Genomic DNA, 25,392 nt, shown 5'->3' with positions numbered 1-25,392 from the left:
CAATAAATTTAAAAAATTTTCTAAAAATAAATTAAATTTAACAATTTAGGCCAAACTATTAACAAAGAAAACAAAAAAACCATCAAGGCTATGTATATTCTGCAATAAATTTCAAACAAGGCTGTCAAGACATATTCAGCTCAAACACCAAGACAATGAAAGAGTCAAAGTTGCTCTTAAACTTCCTGAACCTGAAAAAATAAAAATGATTGATTTATTTAAGAAAGAAGGAATAAAAAATTACAACATCGAACAAGCTAAATTAGAAGAGCCTAATTTTCAAAGGTGAGAATATTTTTGCTATTTAACTGACTTAGATTTTTTAAGCAAACAATTTTATAAAACATTTTAACTCACTATACTATTACTTTTAAATAAACAAATTTAGAGAAAGAGTACCTATTAAAATTCACTCCCAAGAGGAAATCCCACAAAATCTTGAAATGTGTGGAAGCTGTAATGGATTTTTCTCGAAAAGATTTATAAGTCGCCACCTTAAACTTTGCAGTTCAAACTCTTCTAAACCAGCATTGCAAGTTCCATTATCTTTACTAAAGAATAGTTTTGCAGTGTCTCTTCCGGAGGATTTTGTTAGAGATGTTCTATCAAATCTAAGAAATGACAGCATTGGTCTTATTTGCAAACAAGACAGTAACATCTTAACAATAGGACTTCGATTACATGACAAAATGAAGAGAAAGTGTGACAAGACGTCTGAAGTCTTAAAATCAGTCAGGAATGACATGAGACGTCTAGCACACTTATACTCAATTTTTAATTCCATTGAAGGTGTGCTTAAAAAATATAACAACTCAATGGATATGTTTAATAGAGTAAACTTTGATTATTTAAGATTAGCAATTGATAAATACACTACAAACGAGGAATATTTGAAGTCTGGCCTCAAAATTGTTCTTTCATCTTTAATTAAAAAATCTGCAAAAATAATGAAAGGAACAGTTTTGACCCAGAACAACAATAACCTCACATTTGAGCAAAACAATAAAGAGGTTCTTGAAAAAGTCCAAGAAATAGACTTATTTATTTCTGTTTTTGATACCTGGAAAGGATTTGTATTTGGGGATGCAAGTTATGACATAAACAAAAAACGCCAACAAAAATTAAGGAAGCCAGCTTCCTTACCAGAAGAAGATGATATTAAAACACTTAAGAACTATATCTTAAAAAATGTAAACAAAGTAATGACTGATGGGTACATATTTTGGGATACCCATGTATTCGTTGAACTTCGAGATTTGTTGTGCACTAGGTTAACATTGCTTAATGCGAGGCGTGGTGGAGAACCTGCAAGGTAACTTTTTCATAAATTTTTGTACATTAATTTTTTCAATACTAAAATATTGAAGTAATTAACATCTTTTTAAAATGAAATGGATAATGTAAACAGAGTTTAACATGACCTCAGCAGTAAGGTCAGATCAAACAGTTAAAACAGTAATTTATGAACAGAACAACAAAAATATCAATAAAAACTGAATAAATAAAAATCATAAAAACAAGTTACAAAAGGAGATTGTTTGTACAGAAAAATTATTAAACTAAAAATATTTCTCCTAGGTTATTATTAAGTGATTGGAAAGATGCAGAAAAAGGCTCGTGGGTTGATCCTCAACGAGTTCAACAGCTTGACGAACTTGACAGAAAATTAACAAATACATTGCAAATAGCTTATATGACTGGAAAGGTATAGTTTTTTTATTAAAATAATCTTTTGAAAAGAAGTATTAAAAATTACCAATTAGTAAAAATGATAGTAATCATTTAATAGTTGAGTACCCAAAGTCAAAAATCTCTGAATTTCTGTAACATTGACATTTCAAGCACTATTTGCAGAAATATAAAGTGATTTAGATTGTTTTTAAAAAAATCTAGCATCAGGGTGTCATACTAAAGCATACAATTATATTTTTCAATGTCCTTTTTTACAAACTATACATCTCATTGGCATCAATTTAACAAGGTTGTTACAAATTTCAGATAGAACTCTTCTTTAAATGTAATGCAATTCTTGTATTAAACTACTTATGAAATGTATTCTGACCTCAACTAACTTTTTCTCCTTCAAGCCTAAATACAGTGGATTGATTATAAATCTGGTGATTGAGCATCATTGATTTCAAATCTTGTGATTGAACATGTATAGATATTACACAAATCTGCTCAAACAAAATTAAAGAAGCTCCACATAGCAATACTAACCCTCTCAATGCTACCATACACCCTTGGTAATATAAAACAATTGCTATACTTTTCACATTTAAATCTTTTAACAAGCCCTTGCTTTTCTTGTCTATTACTTCAAATTACTTTCACTTCTGAAAATTTCTTGCTTCTGCTTACATTAATATTTTCTTATAAGCTTATCTCTTTTTCCAAGGTAAAATGCTTCTCACTATATTTAAGAAACAAGATTTTCACAGTTTTCAGTGAAGGTTTTGGTAAGATCATTATGACTTAACCTTGCATTTGCACTAATATGACAAAATATAAAACTGTTTAACTATGAAGAAAAAGTCTTCATAAACTAACCAAATTTCTTGATCCTTGATGGTAGTAAATATCACCTCAAATGTTTTAGGAGTATATCTGACATCATTTTCAGAAATCAACAATCTAATGGCTATTTCTCTGTTGTTGATCCTTCACACCTCTTATCTACCACTACTTTTTATTACTTTTCTATTTTAAGTTTGGGATCTTCTTACAATCTCAGCCAAAAAAAAATCTGAAATGATTATCATTATCTATTTTTGTGCAACCTTTGTAAGGAAATAATAAAACTAGCATTGTTTAATAAAAAGTTATAAAGCTCTTTAGGTGAAGTTTTACTTATGAGTAAACAAACAAATAGGTTTTCAGGCTATTGTAGACCATGATTATAGAAAATTTATTTTTCTTCATCATTCTAAATTTTTAGAATTTCTAGTTCCCAAAATAGTCCTGTTCACTGTCAAATTCTGCATATACACATAAGTTACTTAATAAGATTCATTCAAGATAGATCACTTATACAACCTCTGAAAATATACTTTAGGGAAACAATCATTTGGTGCCAGTCATTATTCCAAAAGACTCTATTGAAGCAATTAGAAAATTAGCAGATTTTAAAATTCGAAAGGATGCAGGTATTTCTGAAGAAAATCAATATCTTTTTCCTAGTACACAGGGAAGCAAAAACCATGTCTCAGGGTGGCATGCTCTTCACAATATTTGCATAAAAATTAAAGACAAATTGCACTTCTCAAATAAACTTACAGCAACATCAAACCGTCATCGAGTAAGTACGTTGTTTGCAATGCTGGATTTACCTCTTAGAGATAGAGAACTGTTTTACGAGCATATGGGCCACAGTCAAGCAATAAACCAAAATGATTATCAAGCACCACCAGCTTTACTTGAAATAACAAAAGTTGGTCGACACTTGATAGATCTTGATAATGGTCAGTGTTTTTTCCTTTAATATTATTATTCTGAAAAAAAAAAAAAAAAAAAAAAAAAGTGAAACAAAATAGATGCTAAATACTTTAAAATATAGCTAAGTCTTCTGTTTGTTCAAAGAGATTTTATTTTTTTAATATAATTTATTTCAAAGGAATACAAAAAGCTCCTTCAAGTACTTGTCAGACAGTAACTTTAACCACTGTTAGTGATCACCATTCTCAAAATGGTAATTAATTATAATTTAAATTATAATTTAAAAATTCAGCAGTACATTTTTTGAATTAAATTTTAAGAGCAAAGTAATTTTTATAATCCTTACAGATTGGACAGAGCACAGCAGTAGTGAAAATGAGGAAAATGATAATGATTGGCTTCCTGATAATAAATTTAGTAAGTTTATAAAGTATTTATGCAGTCTAAAATATCATTACCTAAATTTTTAAAGAACCTTTTTTGGATAATAGAAAATATCAAAATGATTTGCTTTGTTAGAAAATAAAATCAATAAAAGAAAAATGGGAGATAATGAATATGATCAAAATGAATCTGGTAAGTTCCAAATTCTTCTTGTATTTACAATGGATTTTATATAGTGATTATTCCTTTGATTCTCTCTTAGTTTTTCTCAAAATTAAAATTAAAAAATCAATGAGGGAAAATAATGAGAATAAAAAAAATCAAAGACTGAAAATCCTCTTTGTTCTTTAACATTGGTAGTGGCATTAAAAAAAAGAATAATTAAAAAACCTCTAAAGTGTTTACTATGTATTGGTGTATCTAATAGCTCATTTATTTATTGTTCATAAACATTTTTTTAAAAATGGCTTTACTTTTATCTTCTAGTTTTAATTATAGTAAATTCTAAACAAGTTGATAAGCACAATTATAAATATCTATGTTGTATTATAAAGAAGTGGAATAAAAAATAATATGAATTTGAAAATAAGTACCATTTAAGTTTAAAATTTTTATTATGATAAATTCAAAATTATGTCAATGTTCAAATACAAGCCAAAATAATATCAAAAAGACAAAACAAAATAGAAAAAAATTTTTTTTTTTCAAACTATATCTCTTCTTTTTGGGTCCTTCTTTAACTTGTAATTTTATCCCAAGCACCTACAATAACTGCTTTTAGCTCTCATCTTTCTTTGGAAATTTCTGGACTTCAGTTTTTTTTGAAAATCAATCAAATAGTTCAATTGGATTAACAAATGGTGCCAGGGCCAGCTACTTCACTGCATGAAAATGATTTTTATTAGTTTTACATTTTGAGAAACTGTCTCTTTACATGTCTTTACATCTTTTCAACAAATCTTCAATCTTTTTGCTTTTTAACAAAATCATATTGCTGAAAATATTGTTAAAGTAGGTTTAATTAATATAAAATTAAATACATAAAATTAAATTAGATAACCATTTATAGCTTCAACATTTTCCCTTTTTTAACAGCTTAAAGAAGTATCTTTGCTTTTAGAGAAATTTACACACTAAACATTTTGCCAAAAAAAAAACACTTCATATATTCTTTAAAGGTTTTGATCAAACACAATGGTAATATCTTACAAAGTTTTTTTGTACATTGTTTCTCAAAATTACAAATCATATTTTGTTAATCAAAAAGTTGTAATTTTTCAAAGATGATAGTTGGAGGTTTTTTGATTAAAAAGTATAAAGTTCTTTTTAAAAAAACAAACAGCGAATTAGCAATTTAAGCATTTTAAACTATCAGAAGAAGTAGCTGGGGTATCACTCAATTTCACAAGTAAAAAGTTACTAAATAGAACAGTAAATTTTCAGGGGACAAGCGTTACATTTTAAAAGATTTCTGGATGAAATACTCAATGTTATTCTTCACAAAAATGTCTCTAAAACACAAAATATTCTTTGAAGGTTATATAAAAATTATCAGCTAAGGTAAATTCGTACTTTTAAAAATTAACTTGAAACTTTTGTCATTTGCTTGAAAACCTACCTACATCCTAGTTGAGTTTTTCATGAATATGGTTATTGAGGTCCCCTAAGAAATTGACCTTTTTATGCCCTACTGAAATAATGTTACTGGTATAAAAAGTATCACCATGTAAATATGGTTTGAATATTTCTTTCCAATACAGGTCAACTCAGAAAAACAAGATTGTTAGATGTGGTTGTAAATAATGAAGTAGCTGAGAATAAATCTGGTATGTTTTTTCAATATTGTTTTAAGAATACATATTTATATAAGTTCATATTGCTATTTCAACAAATTAAAATGAAGGTTGTAAAAATATATACCTAAGTTCATAGGATTATGTGCAATAACTTGTAGTTAGCATATCTGGTTATCTAAAAGAATTTTAAAATGTAAAATCAACCTTTCTATATTATCATTCATAGTGACCTGACTATTAAGTATTTAACATATAAATTTGTTTTAGGGAGATCATACTTTCAATGGAGTGCAGAACAAGTCAAGCTTGTTCACAGTACATTTGGACCATTTATCAATGGTACTAACTTGAGCACTTTTCCAGGTGAGTTGTAGGCAGTGCTTTGATAATTTAATTTTAATCAAAAAATACATATATATGCTACTTTTTTATGAATTAACTGTAAATCTAAATAGATATAAGTTATTATTATTTTAAAGCAAAAAACCAAATGAAGGAATTCAGCGAACGCTATAATGTTGATATTCAAAAACTTAGAACAAAAATTTATAATGAGCGACAGAGAGTAAACAAACTTCATGAGCAAAGAATGAAAGACATGAAAATGTTAGAGTGAAAAATTACTGATATTTTGTAATGGTAGGTTTTCTTTTTTACTTTTAGTACCTTAACACTAATTTTGAAAGAAAAATGAAACCAATCATTTTGATGTCAAATCTGTAACTTTTTGGAGATGATAGACTTATGATTTCTTCGCAAAAATAACTAAATTTCAAAATAAATAAATAGTTATTAACCTCCCCCTCCCTCTTTCTCTGCAATAGTTTTCTATAGTTATACATTTATATTTTTTTAGTTGCTTTCACCTCACCTTTCAGTTCACCTTGCCTAGTTTAAAAGAGAGGAAGTTTTTAGAAAGAAAGAATAAAATACACTGCTGAAATATTTTTTGGTTTTAGAATGTCTATAAAAAAAAAAGATATATGAAAAGTAGATACTTATTTTCAAAGACCAGCCCAAAGACATTATATACATATGTATATGAATGACATAACCTCTTTTGCTAAATCATCTTTAGAATTTTAGATTAAACATTCTCAAAAATATTGGTTATGATTAAACGTTTTTAAGTATAACTATTAAAGAATTTTTCTTAATAATATTTTACTTTTTATGAAATTTATCAATTAGTTACTTTGAAAGTAAATAATCTAAAAACATTCATTGGATACAACAGTCATAATTGGAAAATAGCATAAATTTATCTTTATGCAGTTTAACAATTCTAAGGCATGCACTTTAATAAATATACATAGAACTAAAACTTACAGTAAGACCTCTGTAAAATGAATAACTCATGAGTTACAAAAAATGTTTAGCGGTGTACATAACACAGCTTGCACTGAATTGATATAATGTAAATTAAATGTAATAAACTAAACAAAAACTAAATATACTCTGCCCTGCCAACTAACTGTACTAGAATACGAAGAACTCAAAAATAGTAACCTTAATCGCACAACCTTTTTAAATAGCATTGTAGCTCATTTGCCTCCATTTGCTTCCATGCGATTATGCACTCCATTTGCAAGCATGCGTTTCTGGTTGTCGTTTTGCCGGAACGCGATTTAAATTGATAATTAATAATACAAGTAAAAACTGAAATTAAGTATTGAAATACATAGGAAAAAAATTTAAAGTCGTTAGACTGGTAAAAATGCAGGAAATGCTAAATGAAATCATTGGAAGACATGAAAATGTAAAAACGAAACATTCCATCAAAAAATTTATAAGATCATTACATAAGTCATGTAGTTTTGTCCTCTACTGCTTTGGTGGTAAATATTAATGGAATTTTATTTATTAGCATTTTACATTTATACCAATATTTACAAGACTAGTATATCATGCCCTGTCGAAAATCAACTTATTCGGTAAATCTTTATGTTCGAAGATGATACACATTTACCTCCTCTTGTTCAATTTGCGTATGTACTTGTACAAGGGTGCGCTCCTGTTTAAATAACCTTACTCAGCTCAAGACAATAAAAGAAAAATTTTTCTTCTTCGCATGGAGCATATCACTTTTATCTTTAACCTAAATTCAAAAAAAAAAAGGAAAATAAAACCGCTCCTTTGAAGTACTCAAAATATCTTAACTCCCCCTCCCCTATCATCCCGAAAGACGCACTATGATACTTAATTACTCATACCAAATGTTTTAACAAAAATAAAGCTATTGAAAGCATAAGTAAATTTATTAGTCATAATTATGGAATGCATACTTTAATGTTATCTGTCTTTTTATTTGATATTTAAGCCTTTACAGCCCTTTGAAACATCATATCGGTTGATAACCTACTAACTAAAAAACAAAAGATGATAAAAATAAATAAAATTTATGAACTAAACAACATAAAAACTGGGCTGTATTTTGCTTTGGAGCATAAAATCAGAACTACTTATCAAGAGTTTATAAGGTTGAGTGCAATAAAAAAAAGAACGAAAACCTAACAAGCAATGGCTTCATAAGTTTAATATAATGTGTTAACATCTTATTACCGAAAAATTAATTAGAAATACTTACAACTAAAACTTTAGTCAAAAACTAAATAATTTAACAATAAGAAAAATAATTCAAAACAAAAATAAACTTACAAAGTTAACAACTAAACACTAAAGATTGCGCAAAGTTTAGAACAAAGAAAAAGCTCTCACGGTTGCATAACTAAAAAAAACAAAGTCGAAAACATTCACGTTGCTCAACTTTTTCACTTCTACTAGGTATGTGTGCAAAATTTTTAAACTATTCTGCTATTCAATTATTTTACATGATTGTAAAGAGCTTTAAATCAGTATAACGATGGTGAAAATTTCATAAAAAACTAATGATTCTACTAAAAGTTATGCCCATGACAAAAATTCATTATAAGGAATGCTTAAGAAAGCTGCAACCAACTTAAAAAATTAGCGTTCGGCTTACGGTGGTTATATAATAGAACTTCATTGTTTAGTTTTTAGCGCATTACTTTGCCTTGGTCATGTTTTTATTCAACTAATAACAGAATAAGGTTTTTTTTGTGTGTTTTTGTGTGTAAATCATGTTTTGAATACTTTAAAAAAATCACCAATATTTTAAGTAAAGTTTCATTTTTCTAAAAAAACAATTTTTTAATGAATAAAAAAGTCAAATATACAAAAGGTTCATAATCTTGAATCCCCCCCAACCTCTCCAACAGAAGAATATTTGGTACCTTTACTGCGTGCAAAAATAGAGTATGAGCGTGTCATTATTTTTTAATAAAATTTGGTAGGTACATAGAAAATAGATATATAAAATTAATTCAAAAGTTAGCAAAAAAACGCACATACCTACTTCTACTTTACTAAAAATCCCAAAACTACGCTGCACAATCAGACCACACTAAAAATCGATAAAATCTCTGCAAGCGAAAGACATGAAAACGCGGCGACCGACATAATAACAGCTTAATTTATATTGCGATTACATTGAACATGATTAGGATAAAACTTCTTATTGTTTTCATAAAATCCTATACAAACATTGATAGTATGAACACTTTGACTCGAGATATTTTTACATTTAGGAGGTTTTTTTCACTGTATGCACTTACAGATCAGATTGTTCTCAATTTCCGTAAATCACAATGCACATCACTAATTGTTGAAGAAATTAAAGCATAACTCACGTCCAACAAAACACAACAAGAAACAAAAATTCGCTTATTTGAGCCAGAGAAGGGGTCAAAATGCAGGCGTCCCTGTTGCTAAGACCGTTACCATGGAAAAAAATTAAAGGACCTAGGCCAAGTTATTATACGCAAGCGCAGTAGTAACTTTAAAAAATTCAAATTTTAATAATGGCTACGGTCCGTAGCAACTGATTTTTTATTTAGTTGACTGATTATTTATATATGTTTCCATATAAATCAACATTTTAAACTCTTTCTAAAACTGAAATCATAATAAGCATATCTCAGTTGCATAAGAAAATGATTTGGCGGCATAACCCTGTCCTCTTGCCGTTATTATATTATTACAGCTACCCACTACCCTCATTTTTAGCACAAATATGCATTTTTCAAACTCCTTTCCCGTCCCTTTTAATGTAAGTTGTAAGCTCGTGAGGTTAGAATTATTTTGTTCTATCTCCAAGTTTAAACGTTGGGAGAAAGTTTTTGATTTTTTCTAAAAGTAAAAATTGTTTAGAGCTTTAGCTTTTATTTTTAAAGAAATAATAACTTATTCTTTAAATAAATTTATATTTAAAGAAACTATTTAGAAAAAAATTTATAAAATAATGCGTATTTCAAAAGTTATTATTACTAACTAAAATTAATAATTCATTTTCTCCCAACTTTCAAAATTGGAGATAGAACAAAATAATTCTTACCTCGCGAACTATCTGAATTCAACCAACCCCACTCCCTCCTTGCTCATTTTGTTCGCTCCATCGGTGCTCCTTCCTCCCCTGTCCATCCTTTGGGCACATTTTGGTTCAGAATTATTGACGCTTTGGTTACATGAAACGGAGGATCGAAAAATTCAATGACAATCTTCAAAGCAGAACATTTAAAAGATGTGTAAAACAGTATGTGGTTATTTTGTAAGTTATTTCTTATTTCCTTCTGTATTTTTCTTTGTTAAAGTACTATTCTCCAGTTTCAGTTAATAAAAATTTAACTTTAACTGAATAATTGAGTTCAGATGCAGCTATGGGGCTATGAGATCCCACTTGCATTTAAATTGGCTAAACTCTGTGAGTTTGAAAGCAATGCTTTAATGAATATTTGGGAAAGTAACCCTTTTTTTTTCGCTAATATATTATTATTGCAATTTTATGTTTACTGATGAAATAAACTGAAAGATCTTCATGCAATCATTTTTATCATCAAGAAATATGTTGTTAGAATGTGATTTATTTGTTGATTTAATAATACACTTTCATTATTGAATTAATGATATTCAATAATATAAATGATTGCATAAAGTTCTTTAATTTTTTAAATCAAAATAGTTTACCACAGAACTAAATAAACTGTTTTTTCAAGATATTTACCGTAAAATGAGGTGACTTTGGCCTGCTAGGTGACTTTGGCTAATTTATAAAAAAAATGTTTAACTTTTAAAAACTACTTTGTACTTTTGCGGCTTCCTCCAAATTTAAGTTTATCTCAAAAGTAAAGTTATTCTGTTTATTTATTACTTATATTAATTGCAGTTTGCGGATTTATTAATATATTTTTTTGTTTGTTTATTAGAGTCTATAAAAACTGTTAAATTTATATGCTGCAAAATTGTGAGTTGGTTGAAAATGCTGTTAATATTTGAGTGGGTTGTGATGTTATAACTAATAGTATTTATAACACTTCTAATTAAAAATAACATTAATTAAAGTTTATAGGGTGGCTTTGGTCACAATTTAGGGTGACTTTAACCTTAGTGAAAAAATGTAATTATTTGATTTTCAACACAATATTTTTGATTTTTTTTTTCAGAAAATGTTGTCTACAGATAAAATTTTATTAATTTAATTTTAAATTTTGGTTTTTAGGACAAAATACTAATTAATAATCATATTTATATCAAAGAAAACATGCCAAGAACATATAAACGTGTTGCTGGGAGTCGTGATTATATTCTATACACCCAGGAAACATTAACCAAATGTTTAAAAGAAGTAAGAAGTGGTAATTTAACACAAACAGATGCTTGCTTAACCTTTAAAATTCCTCTATCAACAATAAAAAATAAATTGAAAGGTTTACATAATAAAAAACCAGGGGGGTTGCACAATATTTAGTGAAATTGAAGAAGAAATTTTTGCAAACTATGTTATAGCTATGTCTTCTTTTGGATTCCCAGTTGACTGTTATAATTTACAAAGTATTGTGAAGTCTTATGCAGACTGTAAAGGAATGTTTATTAGGCAATTTGCAGGAAATATGCCTGGTATTGAATGGGTAAAATCATTCCTTAAGAGAAATGAACAATTAAGTGTTAGATTTGCAAGTAACATTAAAAGAAAGAGGGCAGAAGTAGGTACTGTTACTATTAATAACTTTTTTGATAATATCACTCCTGAACTGGCAGGGGTTCCTCCATCAAACATTTGGAATTACGATGAAACTAATTTAACAGATGACCCTGGTAATAAACTAGTAATAACAAAGCAAAGATCAAAATATCCTGAGAGGATAATAAATTCAACAAAGTCTGCTACATCTTTGATGTATTGTGGTAATGCAAAAGGGCATATCCTTTCTCCATATATTGTATATAAAGCTGATTCGATGTGGACAACTTGGACAGAAAATGGACCAAAAGGAGCTTGTTATAACCGCTCAAAGAGTGGATGGTTTGACTCCAGTTGTTTTACAGATTGGTTTGAATCTTTATTGTTACCTAAACTAAAAAAAGCTCCTGGAAAATATGTTCTAATTGGAGACAATTTGTCATCACATATAAATACATATGTACTGTCTTTGTGTGAAGAAAACAACATTAAGTTTATTGCACTTCCTCCAAACTCCACGCATTTAATGCAGCCATTGGATGTTGCATATTTTCGACCAATGAAAGCTCAGTGGAGAAAAATATAAACAACTTGCAAGGAAAGTGGCAAAGGACGTAAAGCTCCTTCCCTTCCAAAAGACCAGTTTCCAGAATTGCTTAAATGTCTCATGAAAAAAATTGAAGAACCTGGTTGTGAAAGTATGAAGGCAGGCTTCAGAAAAACTGGATTATACCCACTTGATCGAAAACAGGTACTAGATAGACTTCCTAAACGAACATTTACAAATGAAGATGTCGATGTAGAAAAAGGTTCTCTTGTCAGTGATTCTTTCATACAACATTTAGTTGAAGCTACCCAGCTAGCACACTTACGTTGGGCCAACGTATGTAAAACCATCGCGAACGTCGGCTGTTTTTTCCAATGCAAAACCAACGTTGATCCAATGTCATATGTTTAATGATGAAATTAATACCGACGGAACTAAAAACAACTGGAAAACTTACATTGGTCCAACGTATGTTTTTACATCGCAAAAAGTTAATAGCTTTTACGATGTAAATCCAACGTTGATCCAATGTATTTAAATTGACTTTGATTCAACCAACGTTGAATAAATGTATGTTTTTACATTGCAAAAAGTTTATTGTTTTTACGATCTAAACCCAACGTTGATCCAATGTAATATATATTGATCGTGAAAACAATAAACATTTTGCGATATTTTTAAGGGAAATGTGTGTTTTTTTTGCTTTGTTTATTAATTTTTTGCCTCTTTTTTGTCAACTTTTTGCGATGTATTTTCATATGGATGATCGACGTTGATCAAATTTATGTAAAAACATCGCAAAAAGTTGTTAGTTTTAAAGTCCTTTATTCGTAAAATTAGCTTTTTTCTGTTGCATTCATATATGGATGCAATGTTAATCGAATCTATGTAAAAACATTGCTAAAGGTTGTTAGTTTATATATTAATATATATATATATATATATATATATATATATATATATATATATATATATATATATATATATATATATATATATATATATATATATATATATATATATATATATATATATACATAAACCTGCTTTGTAAAAAACAAAAACAAAAACGTAGTTCTATTAAGTACTTAATTTTACATAATATAAATTCTTTTATATACATTCCAGTGTATACTATTCAGACATCATTTTGACAAGTAATGCGTTTCCCTGTAGGTGCGAAATCCGTTAACCTATTTTATTAAGGCTTGGTACAATGTGTTATATTATGAGCAATATGTTATACATTATATTATGTTAATATATTATATTATATTATGAACAATATATTATATTCATAGCAGCCGAGAGAAATTTCGGGCCCCGAGGAAGTTTTCTTAAGGGGCCCTCATTATGATCAATTATATACCCAGGACCAAAAGAAGCGTGCTCTGGTCATTGAAAATTAAAAATAAAAGTTAATTAAATCTTTTAAAAGTCAAAACTATTTAAATCTTTTAAAAATTACTTTAAAAAATTATTTGTACACACACGGGGCTCCGGGAATTTTCCCCGTCCACCCCCACCCCCCCTCTCGGTGGCCATGGTTACATTATGTACAATGTTATGAAATAAAAAGAACAAATTAATTCAATAATTAACCACGTGCTCTACTTCCTTAAATAGGACGTTAAATTGCTTATAAAGGTAATGTTATTTTTCATAATTAATTCACAATTTTTTTATTATCTTTAATTTAAAGAAAGTTAGTTTTTTGTTGGATGAATATTAAACAGTTGATAAAATGGTAATCTATTCATTGAAAAGGGTTAAATTTATTACTTTTTATTATATATATTTTGAATTGAAAAAAATACACCAAATTTTCCAAAGCTACTTTCAATTTTATTATATAATATACCAGTTATATTATATTATACAACTTCTTTTTGAAGTTTGCACACAGGCAGGCACAAATACTTTGTACTTTATATATTATAAAAATAATAATAAAATGTATATTATATTATATTATGTCATATAAATTAAGTTTAATAGATATGATATAAACGTGTCAATAGATATTTTATAGACTTCTCTCTATATATACATGTATATATTATATTTACTAAAAATAATTTCATATAGTTTAATATAGTTTATTAATGTATACTTATAGTCTAACAAATATAATGAGCATTTCTTACACTACAAAGCGTCGGAGAATAAAAAATCAGGTTGAGAAAGATATGAATGATATTTATAATGAAAGCAGAGCCAGTTTTGTTTGTAACCAATCAAACCATATGCAATTGAATTCTACATTCATAATGGAATCATTTGTCAATCAAAATCATTTGGAATATAACACATCCTCCACTTTTTCTAATTTTTCTGACCTTGATGATAATTATCAAGGTTCTCAACAAAATGAATTATTTGATGATGATATAGATGACCTAATTAACGATGAAAAAGCCTGTAATAATCAATGTGCAGAAACTTTATTTCATAAATGTAATAGTAAAAATATATGTGAAAAGTTAGGTCAATGGTCTGTCACATATAGTATTTCACAAGTTGCTCTAGGTGCTCTCTTTCCTATACTAAAAGAAGTTGTCCCCTCTCTTCCAAAGGATCCTCGCACTTTGTTAAAAACACCCCACAAGTATGATTTAAAATTGTTAACAGGTGGTGGTGAATATTATCATGTTGGTTTAGAAAAGGGTATTCGAAATATTCTGAAAAACACATTACCAAAATCAACTCATTTAGAATTGCAATTCAGCACAGATGGTTTACCTTTATTCAAGAGTAGTAGCATTACTCTCTGGCCAATCCTGGGAATGATCAAGAATGTTAATGATAAAGTTTTTGTTATTGGGTTGTTTTGTGGAAAAGAAAAACCTGCTCATGCTGAAGAATTCTTGGATGATTTTGTTACAGAAACAAGTAATTTACTACTGAATGGTATATGTATTAATAATATTCAATATTTTATCAAAATTCATTCATTTGTGTGTGATGCTCCTGCGAGAGCATTCATAAAAGGAATAAAGTATCATTCAGGCTACAATTCTTGTGAAAAGTGTATTCAAAAGGGTGATTATTTAGGGAAAGTAATTTTTACCAAAACTAATGCTCCTTTGCGTACTGATGAGTCATTTAGCAATATGATTGACAGTGATCATCATGCAAAACCTTTTCCTTTAAATTTACTTAAAATTGGTGGTGTTACTCAGTTTGGATTGGATTTTATGCATCTCGGCTGTTTGGGTGTGATGAAACGATTTCTTTCATACTGGAAAGGTCCAGTTGGTCCTCTTAAGGTAAGACTAGGATCAAGAGATGTTGTAAAAATATCGGATAACTTATTATGTTTAATTTCATATATTCCTATTGAGTTTGCTAGAAAACCTCGTGCTCTAAAAGAAATTCTGCGATGGAAAGCAACAGAGTTTAGACTATTTTTAATGTACTTAGGCCCCTTTGTCCTAATTAATATACTGCCTACGGATTTATATAACCATTTTATGCTGCTATATATTGCAACAAGAATTCTTGCTAACCCAAAAAGTATAAACTCAGATTATGACTACGCAAATAATTTATTAGTACAGTTTGTTAGCACTGCTGCAGATTTTTATGGAAAAGAATGTCTTGTTTATAACGTACATTCCTTGATTCATTTGGCAAATGATGTTAAAAACTTAGGTTCTTTAGAAGAATTTAGTAGCTTTCGTTATGAAAATACGCTTGGAAAATTGAAGAAATTGATACGTAAGCCTCAATCACCAATCCAACAGATATTAAGAAGACTCCATGAAAAAAACATGTTTAAAGAGGATCTGATCTCTCTATTTCCTATATTGAGCCATGAACACATCGATGGGCCGCTGATATCTAATTTAAAGGGAAAGCAATATAAGCTTTTTCAAAATAGTCTTTGGAAAATTAAAGTATCAGATAATAATAATTGTTTGATATTAAAAGATGGTACAATAGTTCTTGTCAGAAATGTAGTTAAAATGGATAATGAGATTTTTTTAATTTATGAAAAGTTTTTATTCGTATCTGATGCATTTAAATACCCATTACCTTCTTCTAAAGTAGATATATACATGGTAAAAAAACTTACGAACAAATTGATTTATTCCTGTCTAATTTCAGATGTGGTTACCAAGTGTATGTTTTTTCCTTATGGTGAGGAATCATATATAATTATTCCACTATTACACAGTTGAACAATTAAAATATTAAACAAACAAAATATTGATTATATATTTATTTAAAGTATTATTTAAAGTATTTGTAATTTTGTTTTTTAAGTATAAAATATGTATAACCAATGTTCTATTTTTTATGTGTTAAAGGCTTTCTAATTAAGGCTAAATATTTAAAAATCATTATAATATAAAGTAATTATAACAATTAATGATGATAGAACTACTAATATATTTCAGTATATTATTAGTAAATGTATAATTTTTTAATTAGGTAATTATATTTTAATAATGTTTATGCATTTGATTTTGTAATAGAAATCAATAATATAATATGGAATATGCTATAGTTTATTTTGAAAAAGAAAACTCAGTAGCAGTAGTACCGATTAGCTGGATTTCAAAGGAACCTGGCTCATGTTATTGGCCACCATATAGGGCAAATAGATTAGAAGCTGCCACTAAAAATAAAGAAATGCCTGAAGAAAATTGGGAGTGTCATACTAATACTCGAGTTTTAAGACGCTATGGTAAGTACTGAAACATAAATTTAAAATGTTTACAGTTTATTTTAACACCTATTGCACAATTATGATTTTCTTTTCTTAACAAAAGATATAACTTTTCCAACTAGACTGATGTTAGTGGTTTGTTGCAGACATTATAAAAATATAAGCCAATATAAAATTATTTTTAAAATATTTTTTTAAAATTAATCTAAGAATTTATTTATATTTTTTTAAACAAGAAAGTTTTCTAGCATTAAAATTGAAAGTATATATTTATATTAAAAGATAAATTGGAATTTTGAAGCTCATATTCAATTTTGCTTGTTTTTAAAACATGTTTTGTAAACTTTATTTTCTTTTATTTTAAATATATTTAAATTTACTTAAAGAAACGTACAAAAAAGCCAGAAATAATCTTCATAACGCTGAATTGGATACATCTGCTCTTGATTCTGAAAGTCCTGAAAAATTTGACAGAAAACGAAAAAGTTCTGTAGAACATATTGCTGAAGCTGCTCATATGAGTTTCATGCCAATGTCATGCCCAACAGTACCATATCCTTCAATTCCGGAACATATGACAGGTTTAGTTGCTGTAACTGACAAAGGTATTTTAATTATTAAATCAGTTTAGATCTCTAAACTATAAAATTCAGTTTGTACTGAATTTTATAGTTTTATACTTTTTAATTAAATTTATAATTACTTAATTTATTATCTAATTATTATATTATTATTTAATAATATAATTAATTAAATAAGAAGTAAATAAATCAGAAATCAGAATTAATTATTAATCAGATAATAAAGTTTATTTATATAATTGTTTAATTATTATCTAATATATAATTATTTTATTATGTAATTTATAATAATAATTAATTTGTTATCTAGTAATTAACTTTTTATCTAATAATTATATTATTATCTATTAACATAATTAATAGCTAATAATATAATTAATATCTAATAATTATATTATTATTTAATAATATAATTAATATCTGATAATTGTATTATTATTTAATAATATAATTGTTATCTACTAATTTAGTTAATATCTAATGATATAATTATAAACTAATAAATTAATTATTATTTAATAATGTATTCTTATTTTATAATTATATTATCTTATAATTATATAAATAAACTTTATTATCTGATTATTAATTAACTCTATTTTCTTATTTATTTAAAGTCCATACTACAGATTTACAAGAAAGTAAAAGAAAGAAGAAAAATATCAATAATATTGACTCAGTCAGTGTTGCAGGAGTAGGTAATAAAATTTTGATTACATACATGATAGGGTGGATCTTTTTTTACCAATTTTTTATTTCTTATAACCGAATGTCTGTAAACATTCACTATAACAAAAAAAGATTATTTTCTTGATAAAATCAAAATTTTATTTAAAATTTTTCTTACTCCATTTTATCTTTTTGCTTATACTACATTGAAAACTTTAAGACATTCTCTTGTCTTATATGTTCTAGAAGTAGCACAAGAACAGTTTCCTTTTGTATATTATTAAGTTTACTATTATATTTTCTTTACCTTTTTCAACAACTTAAATTTAGTTTAAACTGGTCAATGTCTTAGTTTATGTTTTTGTTTTATATTTTAGCAGAACTATCAGGTTCAGTCACCAGTGGTACAATAAGTAAAGTTCTATCTCGTCTTGCTTCAATTCAGGTTGATATTAATGAAATTAAAAAAACACAAGAAGCAATCCTAAATACTATGCGAAATATGGTACATGTTGATATTACTGATTTACCAGATGGCATTAAGTTGCCTATTAAAACAGAAAAAGAACTTAATGATTTAGAAGAAAAACTTGGTTGCAGGGATACCTGGACCGCTTTGGTAATCTAAGAATGTTTTAAAAATATTTAATTTGAGTAAATACAAACTCATGTATATATATACATTATAATATTAATAATATATTTATTATATTGTTTATGTGTGTATATATTATTATATTTATAAGAGTTTATTTGGGGATGACACTTTTATATGGATTGTGGCGAGTAAAGTATATAAAATATGTATAAAAGCTTCCTGATGATCCTGTCAAAGGAGAAACAGCTTGTTGAAGATAGATACTTAGAAGATTTTACTAATTTATAAATATATATATAGTTATAAATTAGTAAAAAGACTTATCTATCTTCAACAAGCTGTTTCTCCTATATATATATATATATATATATATATATATATATATATATATATATATATATATATATATATATATATATATATATATATATCACTTGCGGGTTCTCCCTAAATCAGTCTATGAATGTACCATTTATATATATTTATAAATATATTTGTATATAAAATATAAAATTATATAAATATGTAAATAAAATATATAATTTTAATCTTTTCAGAAAACGTATCTTGGAACTACTGGCGGAAAGGATTGTGGCTCTACTACAAGAAATATTTTAAAAAAGATATTTGATAACAAAGTAGCAATGAAATTAAATTTTGCAGGACGTGGGGGTAAGATGGGGATTAAGAGCTTGCAAATAACACAAGCTATAAAAGGTATATAACTATGTTTTTTTATGTTTAGAGATATCAGTATATACTTTTATTTTTCTACTTAATTATTTCATACTTTTTAGTATATAAGGCATACTTTTAAAAATAATTATTAACTTCATTAAAGTATTACCTTTTTTAGTCTAACTTTGATATTGTTTTTACTTTTACTATTTGGTATTGTCTTTACTTTAAGCTGCTGTCCATCTTAACAAAGCAGTAAAATCAACCGATGCGGATATTGAAGAGGTGATAAAACAATGGCTGAGATATGCATGCGATCGTGATAGCGGAAGGAGGGCGGGAAACAGGAAAAAACTAAAGAAAAAAATCCTTAATGAACAAGAAAGCGATGATTTTTATGAGACTAGTGATACATAATTTGTTTTCTTTTGAATAATATAATCTTTACCATGTTAAACGGTGTTCTTTCTGTATATAAGTATTGCCTTTAAGCTAAATGGTTTATCTATAGAATCTATTTAGAATGCGACGCCCAGGGCGCTGGTAGTGCTAAAACCGGCACTGCGTCGAATCAAAATAAAATACGACGTTGATTCAACATAAAATACAAATTTGAATCAACATAAATATAACGTTGAATCAACATAAATACAACGTTGAATAAACATACAAAACAACGTTGGATCAACATAAAATACAACGTTGGATCAACATAAAATACAACGTTGGATCAACATAAAGTACAACGTTGAACAAACATAAAATACAACGTGGAATCAACATAAAATACAACGTTGAACAAACATAAAATACAACGTTGAATTAACATAAAATACAACGGTGAATCAACATAAATACAACGTTTAATAAACATAAAATACAACGTTGAAACAACATAAAATATAACGTTGGATCAGCATAAAATACAACGTTGAATAGGCATTATATACAGCACTGCGCCAACGAAAATCCTACACTGTACCGACTTAAAATAAATGTTGTTCCAACGTTGGATTTTTGTTGTTGACGACGTCGCATTTGTAACCATAATGATATAAAAACAACGTTGGCAACCGACGTTGGGCCAACGCTCCGCGCGACATTGTTCTAATGTTTTAACAACGTATAAGTGCTAGCTGGGTAGAGGTGATGATCATATACCCCTTAATAAAAAGCGACATAAAGTCTCTGTTGTCCCAGGAAAAAGTGTATCATCAATTGATGTAGTTAATATGCAAGCAGCTATAAATACAAGTAAGAAAAAGAAAAAAAATGACTTTTGCAAAAAAAACAAAGGTATCCACTCTTGAACAGCAAATAATTACAGATAACTTATTAAATAACTCTAGCATTTATAGTTTGATGATTGATGCATAGTTTTTTGAGTTTTAAATATTATCAAGATTTCTGTGTGATTTATATCTTAATTAAATGTGTAAATTAGCTTCAAGCTTTTGTTTTTAATATTTTTTTGCCTTAAAAACATATCACCTTGTATCCATGTATCTGTGAATATGTAAATTATGAAACGAATAATCCATAATTATAATTTGCTTTTAGGTGGCCAAAGTCACCACCACTATAGGGGTGACTTTGACTCACCGTAAAAATTGAAAAAATTGGGTAAAAGGTATAAAACTTTTGTTTTTTATTTTAATTATTTATTTCTTTGACATTGTGCACACCTAATGCAATTTATATCAATATATTAATCATTTATAATTAAATTTTGAAAAAAAAAAGATTTTAAATTTGGCCATAGTCACCTCATTTTACGGTACCAATTTTTCAACAATTTTTAACAAATTCCTAGATATTTAACAATTCTAATATAAATTTTAACCATCATATTCTGCAAGAAAACATCTCTTCAGTTGTATATAAACAATCTCAGTTTTGCACCTGTAGCATCTCAACAAAGTCACATAAAAGTTACTGTTATACAACGTTAAACATAATTAAATTCATAATGGAATCAAGTTTAAGTGTTAAACTTAATTCAATATTAATTCTCCCCCAAAAATACCAAAAGTTTTTTTAAAGTTATTTTATGCTAAAAACATTTTTCAGCTAGAAGACATTGTTGTTTGAAACTGTGGAAGTAGCATTTGGTACTATAAAAAAATCCACCAGTTAAAAAAATTCCAGAACAAACAAAAACTTAAGAAAGCATAAATAAACAAAGGGTTTTTACACTCAGAAACAAATGGGGTAAAGTTCATGTGATGATTTTTTAAATCCTAGTGAGAATTTTTCATTTTCAGTAATTTATGTACCATTTCTATAATAATAATACAGTTTTAAAAGCGTACAATTATACAATTTATAAAAATATACTATTTACAAAAATATAAAACAAATTTCAAAATCTTCAAAAATTTATTCAAAAAAAAGGCAAAAGAAAAACAGGTGTTTTTTTTTAAAAAATAATTATCTTGAAAATGTTAATTAAATTTGTAAAATACCAAAATAGTTACCCAATAAGATATCAGAAGTTTTAATTCATATAATCTCTACTCATAAAGTATATTTCTTTTGACTGATAAACAATATATATATATATATAAACTTGACGGCTCATCAGTTCAATCTTGTTCAATATTTCTGCCTTATGTTGTAATTTTAGTATTTTGTTTAGTATTTTGTTTAGTATTTTGTTTTTTAGATTTAATAAGCACATCTGTTCCATATATCGTGTTAGGAAGAAAATATCTTGATCATCATTATAAAAAGATAACCAAATATGCAGCTAAATATGAAAGTAAAGCAAGTGCTTGTTAAGTATTTAATTCTATTTTCTGAATGAAAACTGAGGCACAGTGAACAGGTTTTTTATTATTCTACTTCCTCTTAACTTCACCATTAAACCTTTAAAAATACAAAAAAAAAACTGTTGATGTCCAAAAGCATATCATAAGTTAAATTGCAATGAAAGAGATGCATTTTGAGAGTTATAATTAAATTTTAAAAAAATCTTTAAGATCTAAAGAAAACCAAAGTTTTTGTCAAATTAAAAAAAAGTTTGAAAAATTAATTTTACTCTACTTTATCATATTTCAAATTTTTTTTTACTGATTTTACAGTTTTTTTTAGTCTCATATATGTGTTGGGAAGATAATATCTTTTAGTGATCATTGGAAAAAACTTCAGAAACTAAAAGTAAGCTTAGAAAAATTGAAAAAAATATATTTGTTAAATAATTTCCAATATTTTCCAATAGATATTATTAGGTTTATTTATATTTTACATACTTTTAAATTCAAGATAAAATGTAGGATATGAAAAGAAAAGTAACTGTTTAGTATTTTTTGTTTTTTTTAGCAGATAAAAGCACAAAACAAAATACAAGAGAAAAACATTGGGTTAGGCAAGGTGACAAGATTGGTAACTGGCGGATGTAACACGAATAATAGCGTTGAAAGTCAAAATGAGAAAACCTTTTTCTTTAGTTGTTAATCAAAAGCAGCATGTCATGGACAGAAACACTTTTTTTGTACCTTTTGCTCAGAGCAGAATCTTTTGTAACATTTAAGATAACATAAATAAATTCATCTATTAGACTAAATTTTTTACTGACCATCCGAGAAACTTTATCCATTATTAAGAAAAATAACCAGTGCTCAGCGTCAATTATATGAAATTATCTTAAGATATACATGTTATTAACTTTTTTTTCTTCTAATGTAGTTAACGTCTAGGTTTTGATATTTCATGATCAAGAAATTGTCAAACTATCAATTTTTAAGTGAAAATAAAAAAAAAAAAAAAAGTGAATATCTGTGATGTGAGCTGTTCAGGGAACTAACAAATTAAGAAACACTTTCTGACTTTACAACGAGTTTCTAAAAAACCCCCATCATGAGTATATTCTTTTCGAAGCGAAAACTCAGTTAACGAAACTTCTTAAGCTATGACAACTGAAATAAAAATTTATAATGCTTAATGTAACTACCACTTTTAGCTCACACCACGCCGTTATGAATTTATTTCACTTTTAATTGTAACGAAAAACGTTTTGTATTCAGATGCGTTAAAATTACAAACTATCTGAAGGAAATATAACATTTTTGTTTTTTTTTAAAATTAAACTCAGCGATTTAACTAACTCACAGTGGCGTAATTAAAATGAGCGAGGACTACGGCAATCTTCAGACGCCATTTGAAAAATTTGCAAATTTTACGTACGTTTATTAGGCTCCTTTTCACTTAAATTTGTTTATTTAAAATTCTGGTAAAAAATACATTCAAGGTTCCTAATTCAGTTTAACTTCAGGATAAAAAATTTTAACAACGAGTTACATCAAATATCGGGAAATGAAATGAGAGCAAAGATCTATATTAACTAGATATCTAACTCCGCATAAAATTCATAGAAAAATGTAAACGAAATTTATTTATATCACCAAATCAAAAGTAACGTATAAGTTACTTTTAAATAACTATAACTACAAAGCATTAAATACTGCAAAATTTCAAAAAATAATTACATTTTCACCAATTCTTAAACATATTTTCTAATCAAACCGACAAAAATATCTGTTGGTTGTTTTTTATCATTTCGCGATTTTCTGCTGGCAAAACAACATTGCTGGTTGTTTTGCCCGCAGAAAATCGCTGCCGTTATGAAGCAAATTTTTTATTTTGCTCTGCCGTTATGAAGCAAAAAAAAATTTGCTTCATAACGGCAGCGCGAGTTAGTCATCTAGTAAATATATAACATTGAGTGAGAGTAACTGCCTTTTTAGTTTTTTTCACATGAGCAAGTGCAGAAAGCTCTTTTACTAACACATAAAGGATCTCTCTCTTAATTGCAGTAAAAACGATCATAAAATAAAAATGTTTAAAAGTGAGGAGGATGGAGAAATTCTAATGAATGTGCTCCTCTAAGTATAAAGCTATATTTTTTGGTCAGAATGAAACATGTGATGAAAATCTGGAAAAAATAATTGAAGATTTCAAAACATTTTCGGGTGGATAACGGGAACATCAGGAAAGGTGGAGGGGGTAATTGTTCAAAAGATGGGGGGAAAAAAATGGGTGGGAGTTGAAAACTCTTAAGTTACTCCGCTGAAAGCAACCCAGCAAAAGACTATCCCCGTTTAATAAAAAGGCAGAAAAGTTTAACAGTATTCTCTCACACATTTAAGTTATTTTTATTTAAAAAAATTAGTTTTGTTTGTTTAATAAATTTGATCACACATACTTGTAAAGCTGCGTATGCTTCAAATTGTCATTTAAACAAAGCCAAATATTTTTTAAAAACAAATGTCGTAAAATTTAAATAATAATTATTAGCAAAACTAAAAAAAATAGTTCTAAATTGAAGAAACTTTTATTTAAGAAGTGATTCAGTGAAAATTAAATAGCGATTCGAATGAAAAAGGTTCGAAAACCTAAAAGGCTATTAGGGCGACATAGACAAGTCGCTTTAATGTTCAATTAGTGTTTGTATTACTTTAAGGCGACAGCATATTTTATATCTTTTAAATTTCAGCCGTTGTTGATGAAAACAAGATAAAAACAACCTTTTTTATGCCTTTGAGTTATATTCTATAGATATAATCATCAATGATAAAAATAAAACGAAAAAAAAAATGTCGCCTTAAACTTACAAAATTACACTGTCGCCCTATCATCACATCCAGTGTTATATATATATATATATATATATATATATATATATATATATATATATATATATATATATATATATATATATATATATATATATAAAATTTTACATTTTATTAGAGAATCACCTGTTTTTTGTAATATTTTTTATTTAAACACAAAACATTATATCAATCACCTTACTTGTCCATCAATACTGAGCGATCAGTAGTAATATTTAATATATTGATTTTTGAATATTCGAATATTGACGGAAAAAGGAAAGATTTTGTAATTTTAAAACAATGAGATTTTTCAAGATTTTTAAAAATCAAACTAAATTACCAAATAATATAAATGAATTTAAAAAATCACTATCCGA

The 25,392-nt window shown here is 27.2% G+C and overlaps 5 protein-coding genes, 1 long non-coding RNA gene and 1 pseudogene across 11 annotated transcripts in view; 5 read left to right on the top strand and 2 right to left on the bottom strand.

Moving 5' to 3' along the window:
- The window catches only part of LOC149876555 (uncharacterized), a 345,360-nt gene that overhangs the window by 138,039 nt on the left and 181,929 nt on the right, over window positions 1-25,392 (top strand). The gene's annotated exons all lie outside the window — the stretch shown is intronic.
- Window positions 1-25,392, bottom strand: part of LOC149876579 (uncharacterized) — a 295,309-nt gene that overhangs the window by 197,904 nt on the left and 72,013 nt on the right. The gene's annotated exons all lie outside the window — the stretch shown is intronic.
- On the top strand, window positions 9-6,231 carry LOC149876587 (uncharacterized). 2 transcript variants are annotated; one of them, XM_090075221.1, is made up of 10 exons: window positions 59-285; window positions 389-1,312; window positions 1,579-1,705; window positions 3,056-3,461; window positions 3,614-3,688; window positions 3,784-3,852; window positions 3,955-4,011; window positions 5,580-5,645; window positions 5,883-5,978; window positions 6,095-6,231. In XM_090075221.1, exons 1-10 carry the CDS (start codon window positions 206-208, stop codon window positions 6,229-6,231), a joined length of 2,037 nt encoding a protein of 678 aa, XP_089931347.1. In that variant the 5' UTR covers window positions 59-205. The 2 variants fall into 2 exon arrangements, with proteins under 2 accessions (XP_089931348.1, XP_089931347.1); XM_090075222.1 differs by lacking the exons at window positions 1,579-1,705; window positions 3,614-3,688; window positions 3,784-3,852; ... (2 more) ...; window positions 5,883-5,978; window positions 6,095-6,231 and having other exon boundaries at window positions 9-285; window positions 3,056-3,247.
- Window positions 3,539-9,236, bottom strand: LOC149876586 (uncharacterized). 5 transcript variants are annotated; one of them, XR_016448647.1, is made up of 6 exons: window positions 8,988-9,209; window positions 8,274-8,343; window positions 7,901-7,980; window positions 7,125-7,713; window positions 5,740-5,790; window positions 3,539-4,813 (listed from the first exon to the last, which is right to left on the bottom strand). It is a non-coding gene; the product is annotated as an uncharacterized LOC149876586 (long non-coding RNA). The 5 variants fall into 5 exon arrangements; XR_016448645.1 differs by having other exon boundaries at window positions 6,945-7,713; window positions 8,988-9,208; XR_016448646.1 differs by having other exon boundaries at window positions 7,139-7,713; window positions 8,988-9,207.
- Window positions 11,075-14,231, top strand: LOC149876585 (uncharacterized; annotated as a pseudogene).
- On the top strand, window positions 13,799-16,544 carry LOC149876584 (uncharacterized). The gene is made up of 2 exons (XM_090075186.1): window positions 13,799-13,846; window positions 14,319-16,544. Exon 2 carries the CDS (start codon window positions 14,332-14,334, stop codon window positions 16,381-16,383), a length of 2,052 nt encoding a protein of 683 aa, XP_089931312.1. The 5' UTR covers window positions 13,799-13,846; window positions 14,319-14,331; the 3' UTR covers window positions 16,384-16,544.
- Window positions 16,664-19,817, top strand: LOC149876583 (uncharacterized). Its single transcript, XM_090075240.1, has 6 exons — window positions 16,664-16,892; window positions 17,261-17,479; window positions 18,073-18,153; window positions 18,502-18,743; window positions 19,280-19,439; window positions 19,633-19,817. The coding sequence occupies exons 1-6, from the start codon at window positions 16,697-16,699 to the stop codon at window positions 19,815-19,817; spliced, it is 1,083 nt and encodes a 360-aa protein (XP_089931366.1). The 5' UTR covers window positions 16,664-16,696.

Source organism: Hydra viridissima, unplaced genomic scaffold (assembly GCF_058129835.1).
Source record: "Hydra viridissima isolate aposymbiotic clone 2 unplaced genomic scaffold, HvirCarnegie_v1 scaffold_19, whole genome shotgun sequence".
Lineage (NCBI taxonomy): Eukaryota > Metazoa > Cnidaria > Hydrozoa > Anthoathecata > Hydridae > Hydra > Hydra viridissima.
This window is presented reverse-complemented; position numbering and strand designations above follow the sequence as displayed.